Genomic DNA, 15,193 nt, shown 5'->3' with positions numbered 1-15,193 from the left:
CCTAATTAAGATAATCCCTCATAGGCATGCTGCTAGCCTAATCCAAACAACTTCTTACAGGTGTGCCCAGAGGCAGGCTTGCTTCTTATGCGTGTCTAAATCTTGTCATCTGTCAACCCTGACCATCACAGTTTTCAGAAATAATGACCTTAGTAGAAAAGAGAAGATAATAATATAATTTTGTATCTGTATTTCTATTTTGCTTATTTGCTTCTCTCTTTTTTTTGGGCAAGGGCCCGGGGTGGGGGGGTGGGGTTCTTAGATTTTGCAGTAACATCCTCAAGAGAGCCATACTCAGTAATTGTTAAATGTGTGAAATGTGACTTTCCCGAGACATTTGTTAACGGTGGATTTCAGTCTGCAGTCAATCAAACTCTTTCTTCAGGTCGGAGCTCTTTTTGTGCTACCATGTACAGTTAGTAACGGGCTGATCCCACCTCCCAACCAACTGGCTTCAAGAAAGTGGAAGGAGTACATAGCTAAGAAGCCCAAGACAATCAGTGGTAAGTACTACATCTTTCAGTTGTTTTATTGGTACATATATCTTTATTGGAAGTTACTGTTTAATACCTCGAACCATGTCCCATTAAGAAGGGCAGTACTCTAAAGGCAGAACTCGGGTTAATTGGGTAGCTACTTGTATTGAATATTGGATTCTTAGACAGAATATAGGTGAAAATAAAATGGTTCATTTATTATATGAGCTTGTATGTATAATTTTCCAAAGACACTAGAACTTAATTATTTAACAGGTTACTTAGAACACACAGCATCCTAGGTGTTTTAGCAATATGACTTTTTAAAGAAAAGGTTTATTTATTATGTATATAGTGTTCTGTCTGCATGCTTGCCTGCATGCCAGAAGAGGGCATCAGATCTTATTATAGTCAGTTGTAAGCTGCCATGTATTTGCTGGGCATTGAACTCTTGACCTCTGGGAGAATAGCCAGTGCTATATATCTGAGCCAACTCTTCAGCCCAAGCAATATGACTTTTATAATAACTCTGAACATTGGTTATGTACATGTTTCATGTTACAGATAAGGGTGTCGGGGCTTAGAAAACTTAGAAAGCCTTGGTGTGAGTTCTGTCTCTGCCTGTCACTTGTTCTGGGGCTTCCCCCCAAGCACTTTCACCTCTAGTAATCTAGGATGTTCAATGTAGGGGGCACAGAGGTTCCTGTGCTCACAGATAAGCACTTAGGGAAACCAGGAATGTTACAGGGTTGTCTCTTTATAGAAAGAGATGTATATCTGTTTCCCACCCAGAGGGCTGGGAGCAGGGGTGGTTAATAGCCTGGTGACCTCTGTGCTATTTGTATCACTGAGACCACACCAGATCTTCCCCCAGACCCATAAGAGGTCACATATAGTCAGTCTACAGAACTCATCTTTCTGTCAGCAGTCACATACACTTTACAAAGAGTTTCAGTGTAATCATGTTTTAAGCTTTATTGTGTACATGGGACTGAGTTAATTATCAGCAGGAAGCTATTTTCCAAATTGTGCTATACATAAATATATCTAAAAGAAACAGCCAAGTGTCAAACCGTAGAAGTCTGAACCAACTCCAGCTACCGAGTCGTGCAGAATCGGACTTCCTTCTTTTCTTCACGGCTCGTTAGTCTGCTGGCCTGTTATTCTGCTGGCCATAGTGTTTCCGGAGACCTCCACAGTTCACGTTATTAGTAGAGCCTATTGCACAGTGCTAGGGCATGAGTAAGTGTGGATTTAACCGGCTCAACTGCTCATGGGGAATGGATACAGCTGTGCTTCAACAAAATCAGGTTTACAGAGCAGCAGATAGTCGAGTTTCCCTCATGCTGTACACTGCGTTTCTCAGCACTGAGACTAGTAATATATATAACATTTGCAGCCCTTAGATAAACTGCGTATGTCCTGGGCAGCTCATCACCGCTTGTTTTCACCTTGTAACTCTGTACAGCTTTAAGAAGCCCCTAAGTTGAAAGTCTTGATTTTAAGGTGGGTTGATGCCTGAGAATTGACATGGGTTTGTTTGTTTGTGTTCCACGTTATTTTTATTATAACTAAAAAAATACCTTGTAGTTTGATTTCAGGTTTTAGAATCACTGTTTCTTGAGATTAGGGATGAACAGTGGAAGCTTCTGAATAATCATATGACATAGATCCCAGGATACTGTTTGCAGGTTGGTGATTACTGATTAGTCCAGGTCATTAGCACTGATTAAACTTGCTCCTCGCAGGAGTTTTTCTTTCAATCTAAGAAACAGAACAAAATCTAAGAGGATAGCTGATCAAAGTCTTTCCTGGTGTGACCCTTCCTGAAGGGGACACTTGTTACTTATGCTATTGACAAAGCAGAGAAGCCAAGGTTTGTGCGGGGATGGGGGGGGGCAACTTTTGATTATTTCAGTAACTCCTGGATCCAGGAACTTCATCCCCTGCACTTACATCACTAACAGTGGCTTCTCTCAACGGCCCATGTTAACACTTCAGGCCATCCCCAAACCACAACTGTGTTTCTTCATCATTGTTCTAGAGGGCTCTAGATTAAAGCTTATCCTGTTTCCCAAAACAACTTCCTGGTTGTATTTCTTTGTGACTTTGTCAGTCATTTTAATTAATTAATTCATCCATCCATCCAGTCAGTCAGTTAAACATTCTTTGGTTCATTTACCTAGACATGGAATGGGATCCTGTCCACCAGACACAGTACAGTAACTTGGGCATTGCTGCCTAAGGAGATACACTTTATAGTCCACTCATTGTTTTCATGCTGCTGCAAGAAAAGAAGTGTTGAGAAGTAATTGTAAATCCTAATATAGCTTTGTATTTAGTAAGAGTTGACTGGGGCAATCCTGAGGACACTGCGTGAAAAAGTCAAGATGTGCATTGATTAGATATTATTCATGCTAAAAAGAACGTTCATCGTTTGTACATATTTGTGACATTTTAATCTGTGGTTTACTAGGACTGTTTACATGCTTGACCCACATTAAAGCAAAGTCTTGAAGTTCACATTGTAGAAGAGACAAGACCCTAGATCTTAACCGCAGACTGTCCCATAGCTAAGAGTCTTACTGTTTTCAGGCCTTTCCTCCTAAGCTGTTTTCTCAGCCATCGCACTGACACTGCCAGCAGACTCTTGAGCTACTGGCCTTTGCAGCAGTGTGGGGCTGCTTGCTGCTTCCCACTGTTGAATGCTGTAAACTTGTCTCTGGTTGATACACACAGGTACTTAGAGATATCTGTTAGGTTGTAAGTGGTTATGTATTTCCAGATAGTAATAACTGCTGTCTCAACAATGACAAACTGAGCCTGGACTCACCTGTGAACCATGAGCCAAAGTCTGTGTCTCAGCTGTTACCAGTTCCTCAGGCTTCTTTCCTTGTAAAGCACATGCATGTTTTTATTTGAACTACAAATGCAGTTGCTCTTATAGATGAAAAGTCCTTACTTAAGTCACGGTAGATCCCTGTAGTGGGAACTAGGATTTCAAACTCACTTTGAAATGTGCGTTAAAGTCTAGTAGGAGAAATGCTTCTAAAAGATAGTAAGCAAAGTGCTCGAAAAGCATGCTATGGAGAAAACTGGGAAGGACTTTTACAAACTAAGGAAACTGCCAACCCTGTGTGTCTGGGAAGAAATTTCTTTGTATACAATTCACATGAAAGGGCAGCCGGGTAATGAAAAGTGCTCAGGTTTTCATGGAGGCATGTTATAAAATTGTTTAAAAAATCTGGTGATCATCATTTTGTCATAGAGATGAGATAAAAATTGTTATCTGTCAGTGTTAGAGACCTACTCTGTGTTATGTACATTGCATTTATTATCTTTGATTTTTTTAATATTGGAAAGTGATTATTTTTTAAGAGAACATCTATCTTTGTTGCGATGACAGACCTTAGATATCTAGAAATCATGAAGCTTGTCTAAAGTCCTCCACAGTCTTCTCTGCCAGAGATTCTACTGAAAGGGATTTTTACAACGTGGCCTTTTGTATTTCTTACTTGACATTTATGGAAATCATTCATTCTTAGCTAGCAAAATAAAATAGTGTCTAATTATTTTAGAATTTGAGATGTCTGATAATTTCAACAATTATAAATTTGTGTTACTTCATTTATGCAAAGCTGGAATTCTTTTGAAAGGGAAAAGACAGTAAGTACTTTGCATAAAAAAGTCTTTTTATTACGGAAAAGTCTAGTAGCCTTTTAAAGGTGGTAGACTTATGGAGACTGGTGACACGTCTTCAAGTGGGGACACACGTGCCTTCCTCACATGCTTCAACATAGTGGACTCAAAGGGATAAGGTCAAAATGACAGCACATAACTGACTTATAAATCTTTTCCATCATGAGAAACAGTAAATTTTAAATACATTTTACTGGAAGAGACATGATATTCTTTCAGTAGGAACCTTCTTCAGGATGGGTCGTGATATATGCTGCAGAATGAAATGAGTGGTCAATTTGAAGGTTGAATTAGTATCCGGTGTGTTCTTGAGTCAGTGGAATTAAGTTAGAAACCAGCAACAACAATCTGAGGACTCCCTGAAGCATTTGGAAGTAAACATGTTCCTAAGGATCTTAAGGGTTAAGGAAATTAGAGAATAGTTTTTCTAAGCCTGTGTTTGTAATTATGTATGTATGTCTGTGTTGGTGTATGTGCATGTGGCAAGCTGCAGGCTTGGTAAGAGACCCTGTCTCAATATATAAAGTGGAGATCAATCAAGGAAGATAGCTGATATCAACCTTCGGCCTTCACACACCTGTACACACGTGCACGCCCCCCCCCATAAATAAATAAGTAAAAATCTTATACGACCTGAGTTCATAGACATTTACTTTAAGTAAAAATTATCTTAAAATGGAAAACATCCAAATTTAAGAATTTAAACTGTAATATTTGTACACACATTGCCTAAAATGGAAAAATAAATCTCTAAGTTAGAATGTACCAAAATTCAAAGTCTGTATGTTTTGAAAAACATTTAAGAATATTAAAAAATAAGCATGCATGTAGAGAAAGTAACTCCAACCATGTCTGAGCCAGGATAGAGCCTTGCAACTCAGAAAGATGGTCCAGTTAACAAGTGGCTAAGTCTCAGATAATATACCCCTGCTGAATATGTGTAGATGGCTGCGAAAGCCCATGAAAGCCTGCTCAGCATCACTACTCTTTTGAGATGTGCAGATGACAACAGGATGTGATGTTAGAGGACACTCATTAGGAAGGCTGTTGCTGAAACCCATGAGTATCCTGTATTGAGGATGTAGCAAATCTCACACTTTTTTGCTGGGGAGGGAGATGCTAAATAGAACACTTTGAGATTAAACTTATACTTAATCACACAATCCAATCATTCTGTTCCTAGCTATCTACCAAGGAGAAATGGGAATATATTTTCACGTAAGATTTGTGAGCAAATGATATATATAAAAATAGACGTAGACAAAGACTACTCTCAGACTTAGAGAAGCATCTATTTTCAGTGATAGGGCTTAATGCAGAACTCATGGCTGCCTAAGAGAACCAGTGATGGGTAAGGACTTAGCCCTAATTGATCCACTTACTGCCCTTGCCGTGGTAGGGAAAATCATGGAAAAAGAAAGAATTTAGACCTGGAAGATAGAAAGGCAGAGGAAGACTGTAGACCCTGCACAACTTGTGTGGCCACAAACTCACAGCAGTTTGTGAGTGTGCTTGGCTTGCACAAGACAAGCACTAAACATTCAGTCGTGTGTGGGGAGGCAGGATGATTGAACCCTACCCTTGCTGATGAACTTTGGCTGCTGATGGACTCTGGGAGATGAGGAGCCACTGCCTTCCGCTGTGTAAACTCATCAGGTTCCAGTGAATTGTTCTAATTTCTAGGCCTTACAGGTTACTCTGGCCAAACCCAGAGAGACAAAAGACAAAACAAAAAAATCCACCAAATATGGAGAAGAGATTAGTAGGGAAGAGGTGGTGGATGGGAGAGGAGGAGACCCACAAAGGTCAGATTACCAGCACCTGCTGTTACCACGCTCAGAAGGCTTTTTGTTGTTTGCTTGTTTGTAAGGCTCACTGAGTCCCCTTAGAAGTAAATGTAGGGCCAGAAAAGGTAGACTAAGGCTGCAAGCAGGAAGGAAGATCTTCCTGCCTCAGTGGATGGGGGAGGGAGTGGGCGTGGCTTGTCTCTTAAAGAGACAGGCCAACCATAATACAATTTTTCCTTTCTTTTTTTTTTATTGATTTTTTTAAATTTATTTATTTATTAAGGATTTCTGCCTCCTCCCCGCAACCGCTTCCCATTTCCCTCCCCCTCCCCCGATCAAGGTCCAAATCAGGAGCAGAAGGAGACGAGCACGAGCAAGGAACTCAGGACCACGAGGGGTGCACCCACACGCTGAGACAATGGGGATGTTCTATCGGGAACTCACCAAGGCCAGCTGGCCTAGGTCTGAAAAAGCATGGGATAAATCCGGACTAGCTGAACATAGCGGACAATTTTTCCTTTCTTAAAGTTAACATATAAAATAATTGTCAGTATGTCAGGATATGTTAGTTTGTCAGTATGTTCTGCCCAGTTGTCTGAGATGTTTTTATGTTTGCTTATATTCATATGAAATACTGTTTTTCCTTTACATTGGATTGATTTTATTTTTGAATTGTTGAACTTTGAACAAAATGTGAGTGTTTGAAGGTTTTAAGACCCACCAAGATACTTATTGATATTAGATGGTGGCTTCATTTCATTGCAGTAAAAATCTGAGAATGGACCTCAGTTGTAAGCGCTTTCCTCGCATGTACTAGGCCTGGGTTTGAACTCTAGCACCGGAAAAATGGTATTTTTTTTTGCTAATGAATTTCTAATCACAGAATATACCTTCACTATGGTTTATGTTAATTTGTAAAATTTGAAGCAATTGACCCTTGGTAGTTTGTTCATTTCCCATTTTATCTGTATCACAGATCAAAAATGCTTTTATGTCTTGTTGAAGGAACGTGCAAACCAAACATTGTTTCATTGATTGTGCAAATACAGCCTTCAGAAATAGAGATTGTTTTTTATAGTACGTTCACCTCCCTTCTTTAGGGAGAGTGATCAGAACTAAATAACTGCTAATTGTGAGTCTGGTGCTTCCTGTGGAGTTTACGTGAGGGTTATTAAATAAGTCTTCAATTAGCACCTGCCAACAGTCTGAGACAGCATGTTTTTAGTGTCTGCAGTTGTTGTGCTTGGAGTTGTTAAAGTCAATATTTTTCTTTGGAGGAAAGTTAAGTTGCTGTCATTGCAGAATTCAGTGTTTACGGGCTAGCAAAGTTCCATACAAACACAGAACGTAGGCGAGCAACACATGCAGCTTGAACTGTTAGTTCTAGGATGAACCATGAATTTTAAGGTCACTCTGTCTTTTCGTAGAATCTTGTGTTTCTTTTCTAATTACCTTAATGTAAGTTCATTTCTAGAAGAACTGTTTATGGATAGAAATGGTGTCTTTGTTGTAATTTAATTGCAAAAATTATTTGATACATATCTGTAAGTAAGCACTTACAGATCATATGTGTGGGATTTGACTTGCTTTGATAAAATTATTGCAGTGATTATATGTCAGTGTTTTTTGCATATGTGTATGTACATCAGTATAATATATATACTATGTTCAAGACCCTCTCATGAGGTGTGTAGTTTTCTACCATAAACAGTCAGCTAGAGAGTGGAGAAAAGAGCGCTGACTGCTCTTCCACAGGACCTGGGTTCTATTCCCAACGCCAACATAAACATCTGTAACTCTAGGGCAGGGGATCCACATCATCTGACCTCCATAGGCATGAGACACTCATGCAGTGTACAAACAGGCATTCATGCCAAACACCCATATACATTTAAACAATGAAAAGTTCAGTTATGACACCTCACTTCCAAAATTCTGGAAATTGTGCAGGGGAAGAAATGTGCATGGTTACCACGGGATGACTCACAGCTTGCTACCTCATTTCGTATACATCCTTCTGCTTCCTCTGTGTTTGAATGGTGACTCCCGAGACTCCGCTCCTCTTCCCAGCATCCTAGTCTGGCTTTCTCACCCAATCTCTTCCTGCTCAGCTATAGATTAGTCAGCTCTTTGTTAACCCAGAAGAGTAATACATATTTATAGTGTACAAAGATTGTTCCATGGCATCTAAGCACTCTTTGAGAGTCAGTGATCATTATTTCAGATCTCCACTTCCGCTGCCTTGTATTGCCCAGGCACGGATTCTCTTTTTAGAGAATGAACTTTCTTGACCACTTTAAGGCATCGTTGGATTACCTCTGATGTCTTGTCTAATGCAGCTGCTGTGTAAATAAGGAAGAAGCTTTTGCACATTTAAATGAACATGTGTTTTCCCTCCAATATTTTCTCTCTGTAGTTGATTGAATTCAGAGAAGCAGAGCCAGGGGAAGGTCATTTTTCTGTTCTCTTCTCCTTTCACCAGATGAGTTGTGTGTGCTTATAAGTGGCAGTTTATTCCACTTTGACAAAATGGAGGGTATGTTGAGACAGGCAGACTCTGGAGCTAGCAGACCAGCCAGCTTAGCTGATTGGTGAGCTCCAGGTTCAGTGAGGGAGACTGCCTCAAAATAATGTGGGGAGTGACTTCGCTTACCCATTGTACACACACGTACATACCACATGAATACATATACCCCACATACATGCATGCATTTCTTTCTCTCAAATACATACACTCTGGAAATTATGGACATGTCTATATTAGAAAGATACTATGGAACATGAATAAGTCGGAGCAGAAGAGTGAGTCCATGATGATTAGACAGAACAAAAAGTTCTCTTTTTTTATTGATTTTATTGAGCCATACATATTTCTCTGCTCCCCTCCTTGCCCCACCCCTCCCCTTCAACCCTCTCCCATGGTCCCAATTTACTCAGGAGATCTTGTCCTTTTCTGCTTCCCATGTAGTTTAGATCCATGTATGTCTCTCTTAGGGTCCTCGTTGTCTGGGTTCTCTGGGATTGTGATTTGTAGGCTGGTTTTCTTTGCTTTATGTTAAAAAACCACTTATGAGTGAGTACATGTGATAATTGTCTTTCTGGGTCTGGGTTACCTCACTCACTATGATGTTTTCTAGCTCTATCCATTTGCCTGCAAAATTCAAGATGTCATTTTTTTCTGCTGTGTAGTACTCCATGATGTGAATGTACCACATTTTCCTTATCTATTCTTTGGTTGAGGGTCATTTAGGTTATTTCCAGGTTCTGGCTATGACAAACAGTGCTGCTGTGAACATAGTTGAACACATGTCCTTGTGGTACGACTGAACATTCATATATATATATATATATATATATATATGTATATATGTATGTATGTATATGTGTGTGTGTGTGTGTGTGTGTGTGTGTGTGTGTGTGTGTGTTGTTGGGTTTTGAGGAAGGTTGTTTCCTAATTTTCTAAGAAATTGCCACACTGACATCCAGAGGGGCTGTATCAGCTTGCATTCCCACCAGCAATGCAGGAGTGTTCCATTTTCCCCACAACCTCTCCAGCATAAGTTGTCATCAGTGTTTTTGATTTTGGCCATTCTTACAGGTGTAAGATGGAATCTCAGAGTTGTTTTGATATGCATTTCTCTGATGGCTAAGGATGTTGAGCATTTCCTTAAGTGTCTTTAAGCCATTTTAGATTCCTCTGTTGAGAGTTCTCTGTTTAGGTCTGTACTCCATTTTTTTTTTATTGGATTATTAGAACAAAAAGTTCTTACGTTTTATTGCTTTTTTGACTTTCTGCTTCAACAGGTCTCAACTAAATGGTCAACCAAATAGTCCCAAATGTATCCAGTGACAACTTGTATCATCAAATACCATGGGAATGTCCAGGCATTCTCTCCGAGAGATCAAACAGTTGTCAGGTGATGAACAACATTCCTCACTCTTACCCAGGTCATTCTTCCTCAGTTCCAGATGTTGCTGTGAAAGGAGAGTACTCCAGCTACTATCTCCTGTTGCAAGGCAATGGCAAGAAACGGTGCAAAGCCACGTTGCTTCACTCGGCCAACCAGATCAATGGCTCCTTTGCGCTCAGTTTCATTCATGTTAAGATGAAAACAAAGAAGGAAGAAGCCACACTGAGTACGTATTAACTTAGCTAGAAGAGACCCACTCCTATGCTTATTTGTACTGCAGTTAATTTACATGGTTTCAGGAGGAAGGAATAATAATGAAACTCCATGTTTGCCATTAGTTTACTTTTTTTTAGCCCAACTTTTTTTATATATATAAAATATTTTGGTGATATGCTGTCCCCTCCTCCAACTTCTCTCAGATATTCTGTACCTCCCTACCCATCCCAAGTTCATGTTCTTTCTCTCTCAGGCTCTAAAAAAACAAAACAAAAGAAAATAACCCCCCTCCCAGAATAGAAAATCAAAACTAACAAAAATCAATAAGAAAAAAAAAACCCAAGCAAAAACAAAAAACACACAAAAAAAAACAAAACCATGGAGTCCAACTTGTGTCGGCAATCTACTCCTGGCATGGGGCCTGCCCTCCAGTGTGGTTGATATACCCAGTTACACTCCACCAGAGAAAAACTGGGTTGCCTCTTCCAGGGGTGGCACTTTGTGTCCACTTCCCTGTCTCCATGCTGGAATTCTAATATGATCTTTTTATAATTTTAAATGAAGAGAATTAGTTCCTTTACAATATACAAAGTAAAGATTAGCTCTTAGCTTTCAATTTCAAATACCAAATTGTCAATGTTTACTGCTTTCAACACTAAAAACAATTTTTTAAGTTCCCACTTATTTTCTCTCAAGCCTCTTTTACTTTAATCTATTTTGTTTTTCTTTTTTCTCTCAAGTTCTATATTTTGGTTAAATTTGATTCTATATTAAGTTCTACATTTGGTTATATATATGTGTGTGTGTGTGTGTGTGTATTTGTGTATGTGTGTATGTATTAGCTATGCCAATAGGCGTATTACTCACAGACAGAGAGCAGAGGGACAGAAACGGCCCAGGATACATCACAAGCCAGCCTCCCAAGACTTAGCTATATGGTGCACATGGAGTCTTGACTCCTTGTGTCCTACTTATAGCACAGTTGAGGACACTTGAGTGCATCCTTCTCTGGGTTGCATGCTTCAGATGTCACATGACTCCCTAAACATGAGTAGCCTTCCCTTGAAGGTGAGAGAGGAGCAAACCCCAAGTTTCCCTGTGTGTCTCCTGATAGTGTATTTCCTGTACATTTTTTCTTTAGTTTTGTTGTTTTTGTTTGTTTGTTTTTTATTTTGTTGTTGGTGGTGGGTTTTTGTGTGTGTGTGTGTGTGTGTGTGTGTTTGGTTTGGTTTTCTGAGAGAGGGTTCTCTGTGTAGCTTTGGAGCTTGCCCTAAATCTAGCTCTGTAGACCAGGCTGGCCTCAAACTCAGAGACCCACCTGCCTCTTCTGGGATTAAAGGTATGCATTTCTGCCTTTAGTTCTGATTATCTGAGAACTACATGCAAGAAGAAAAGAGGATGAGCCTGGGTTAGCCAAGTCAGTCCTGGGACTGTTGCATAGTTTTATACTTGATTCATTATGCGAAGAAGTAAACAGAGGTCAGGTGGGCCCGTGGTTCATTGTGTGGGTTATAGGAACCTATACTTAGAAATGAGAAACATTCTGTCTTTGTTTTCTAAGTATCGTGTAGTGAAGTCTACTCTGGTGCCCGTATTCCCCCAAGGAATTAAGAATCAGATCAAATGCAGAGGTCCACAGCAAAGCACTGGGCCAAGCTCCTGGAGTCCAGTCGAAGAGAGGGAGGAGGGATTATATGAGCGGTGTGTGTGTGTGTGTGTGTGTGTGTGAAGATTATGATGCGGAAACCCACAGAGACAGCTGACTTGAGCTAGTGGAAGCTCACAGACTCTAGACTGGCAGCTGGGAAACCCGCAGGGGACCAAACTAGCTCCTCTGAGTGTGGGTGACAGTTGTGAGACTTGGTCTTTTTGTGAGCCCCCGGTAGTGGGAACAGGATCTATCTGAGGTCCAGGAGCCCATAGGGAAACTATGGTGGGATACCATGCTCAACCTTGGTGCAGGAGGGTGGGGTTTGGTCCTGCCTCAACTTGATGTGCCAGACTTTGTTGACTCCCTATGGGAAGCCTTACTCTGAGGAGGGAGTGGGAGTGGGGAGGGAGGAGGAACTGTGGTTGGTATGTAAAATTAATTTAAAAAAAAAAAAAACCGAAAGAACCAGATCAAAGATTAAACTACAAAACAATTTAGTATGCTTGTTTCCCCGTGTTTAATTGTTACTTTGAAGTATGTGAGATCAAGAGAGATGAGTGGTTGGCGGTTATGTTCCTAGTCGTGTCCTAACACGTTTCCTAGCAGCTGAGGTTTAATTGTTCGTATAGCATATCATAAATGTTGACTTTTTCTTTCTTCTCAGGTTTTCCTTTTGACTTCTCATCACTCCCGTGTTTTTCTGAGGAGCAGGTTTTGCAAAGAGAGAAACAGTTAGCCAGCATCCAGGTTCTGGCTTTGAAAGAATGCCTGAGTAAGTACTACCAGTTTGGGCATTTGATTTTGCTGTAACAGCGTTGGTGTGAGCCTCCTGTGTTTACATCTTGTTCCCATCCGTGTTGTCTTTTAGGATGATGCACAGAGCTGCGTGTGTATAGGGAGCTGGGTAGATGAAGTCTGCAATGTTGTTTTTAATGGATTCGGACCATCCCGATTGTCAGTATATCATTGGAAATATTTTAAAAACATATTTTGCCAGGGAAATTTTGTATTTCAAATTTGTATACTCTGAACCATATCTAGAAAAGACATAGAAGTTTGTTACTCTACTAACTGCATACAATGTAGTTTTGTTACAAGGAAGGTAGAGATCGAAAACAGAAGAAAATGCAAGTCTAGAGAAATTAGTATGGTAATGAGTGCATTGATTCTTCAATTTAACCAATAACTGATGAGAACCGAGCATTATTCACATACTGAAGTGAGCATCATGGGTTTCCTTAGCTGGGAGGCTTAATACTTTCATAAAAGGGATCAGATGGTTTTTTCTTCCATCACTAATATTCAATTGGTTATCAGTCTGAATTTTTATAAATATTAAACATGCATTATTGCCTAATATCAATATGTTTTAAATCACTGATATATAATTGCTAAGAAACTCCTTAAATTTATGATATTACCTTGTTCTCAGCTATTAAGGTCAGGGTGCTTTCTTACTCTGCTTTCCAAACCGTGGTGTAATTGGCTGTCTCCATAAGTCGAGGCCAGCTCCAGTGGAGTTTTATTAATAAAACGAGGGACTGATTCCTGAAGCACATTGCTTATTGTGTATCTTCCATGGGAAGCAAGCCATTCATTTAGAAGGCCTCCCAGCTGACTGTACGGAAAGGAAATACACCGAGGCTTCTGATTTCCTCGCAGAGTCTACAGAAACAGATGATCACAACTCTGTGAGTGTACTGCTAATATTTGTGGTCACAGGAAGCTTGGGTTTCCTACCTTAGGCTAAATCTGTCAGGACTCCAGAAATACCCACTTCAGTGAGGTAGAGTGTTCCAGGGCCTGCGTCATAAAGCTGATGTTCTAAAGGTGGGGGTTGTCTCTGTCTTCCCCCAGCTGCCTGGCAGCATTCGTGTACACCAGGCTGCCCTGGGTGTAATGTCAAACACCTGAATCCCGAGTCTGGGTCCTGGGATGGTGCTTCGCAGGCTGTAAGTTCTCAATGTCTGTGGAATTCCTATCAGTTTCTAGGATAGTAGGTTTATTGTAGAAGAAAAATGTGATTAATGTAGAAGGGTTTTTAAAAGAAATGTTTTGTATCAAAGTAATATATAGATACAGTGTGAAAATTCAGATGATACTCAGAAACTTTGAATGCGGAATGGCAATGACTCTCAGACTAACCCCCCCCCCCCCCCACGCACCCATCTTTCTGCCTCTCAGACCAGTCTTCATCTCTGCCTGTGGCCACAAGCGCCTAGCTCAACTTTGTCTCCATGTCCACAAGCAGCTGTCCCCATCTTTCTGCCCCTGTGTCCGCTGCTGCTCTCCTTAGTCCTGCAGCTAGTTCAGGCCTTTCTTCTTGTTTTTAGATACTGTGAAATTATATGTATCCAGTTCATTTTCTTAACCTCTTACTGTGGTGGATAAAGAATGAGTGTCCCTAAGTCATCTTCCACTTCCCCTTTCCCTTCCCAGTGACCCTGAACAGTGAAGGCTTGGATTGGCTAACATTTGTCACAGCAGAGATAAGTTTGCTGTCGAGCTGTGGGCCGTGTTACAATACAGTGCTGTCTGCTTGCTCTATGCTTAGTAATCTAACCCCACTGCTGTCCACTACAGTGCTCTTGTCTTTACTGGTTTGAGCAGCTCCCTGAATGTGTTGTCCCCAGAAGCCTGACTCTGATTGAGAGTATGCCCCTCACCTCCAGCCCCATACCCCGTTTTCTGAGCCGTGTATGTGATAGGCCATTTTAATAGAATATCATCAATTTTTCTTAGACCTTTAGTAATTCCTTCCCCACTTCTCTTCTTCCTATACCTCTTATAGAGTTAGATATTGATGTTTCAGGACAGAAAACTTCTCTGATTGATTTTTGAGACAGGGTCTCATGTGGCTTGGTCTTAAGGACAGCCTTGAATTCTTGCATCTTTCCTTTTTAGCACCACTTCCAACACACTAAGATTACAACCTGACTTATCCACACCTGGTGAGGAGTCCTTTTGTTGTCGTTGTTGTTGTTCCGCGATTGTTCTTTTATTAAACCAGACTGTACTTATTCTAGTATCTTCTTTACTTTAGGAAAATATTAATTCTGTCACATTTTCTCTTGTTTTCTATAATGTTTTTGTTTCTTTTGAATTCTTTTTGATTGCTTTTTCTTCTCTTTTTTACCCTCGTTTGGCTTCCTTTCTCTCTCCTACTCTGGCTTGGCTTCCTCCCTCTCCTCTCTCCTCCTCTCTCCTCTCTCCTCTCTCCTCATCTCTCCTCTCCTCTCTCCTCCTCTCTCCTCTCTCCTCCTCTCTCCTCCTCTCTCCTCCTCTCTCCTCCTCTCTCCTCTCTCCTCCTCTCTCCTCTCTCCTCTCTTCTCCTCTCTCCTCTCTACTCTCTCCTCCTCTCTCCTCCTCTCTCCTCTCTCCTTATCTCTCCTCTCTCCTCCTCTCTCCTCTCTCCTCCTCTCTCCTCCTCTCTCTTCTCTCCTCTCTCCTCCT

At 40.7% G+C, this 15,193-nt stretch overlaps 1 protein-coding gene across 2 annotated transcripts in view; it reads left to right on the top strand.

Moving 5' to 3' along the window:
• Positions 1-15,193, top strand: part of LOC121461355 (MDM2 binding protein) — a 72,117-nt gene that overhangs the window by 18,923 nt on the left and 38,001 nt on the right. For both annotated transcript variants that reach the window (XM_041672394.1, XM_041672395.1), the window contains exons 11-13: positions 386-503; positions 9,926-10,099; positions 12,405-12,512. In XM_041672394.1, coding sequence (XP_041528328.1) covers positions 386-503; positions 9,926-10,099; positions 12,405-12,512 — 400 coding nt within the window. The remainder of the gene's footprint in view (positions 1-385; positions 504-9,925; positions 10,100-12,404; positions 12,513-15,193) is intronic.

The sequence above is a fragment of the Microtus oregoni genome, unplaced genomic scaffold (genome assembly GCF_018167655.1).
Source record: "Microtus oregoni isolate MIOR12 unplaced genomic scaffold, Mior012 000022F_ref0000154, whole genome shotgun sequence".
Taxonomy (NCBI): domain Eukaryota; kingdom Metazoa; phylum Chordata; class Mammalia; order Rodentia; family Cricetidae; genus Microtus; species Microtus oregoni.
Note: the sequence above shows the minus strand (reverse complement) of the source record. Positions and strands in the feature narration are given on the sequence as shown.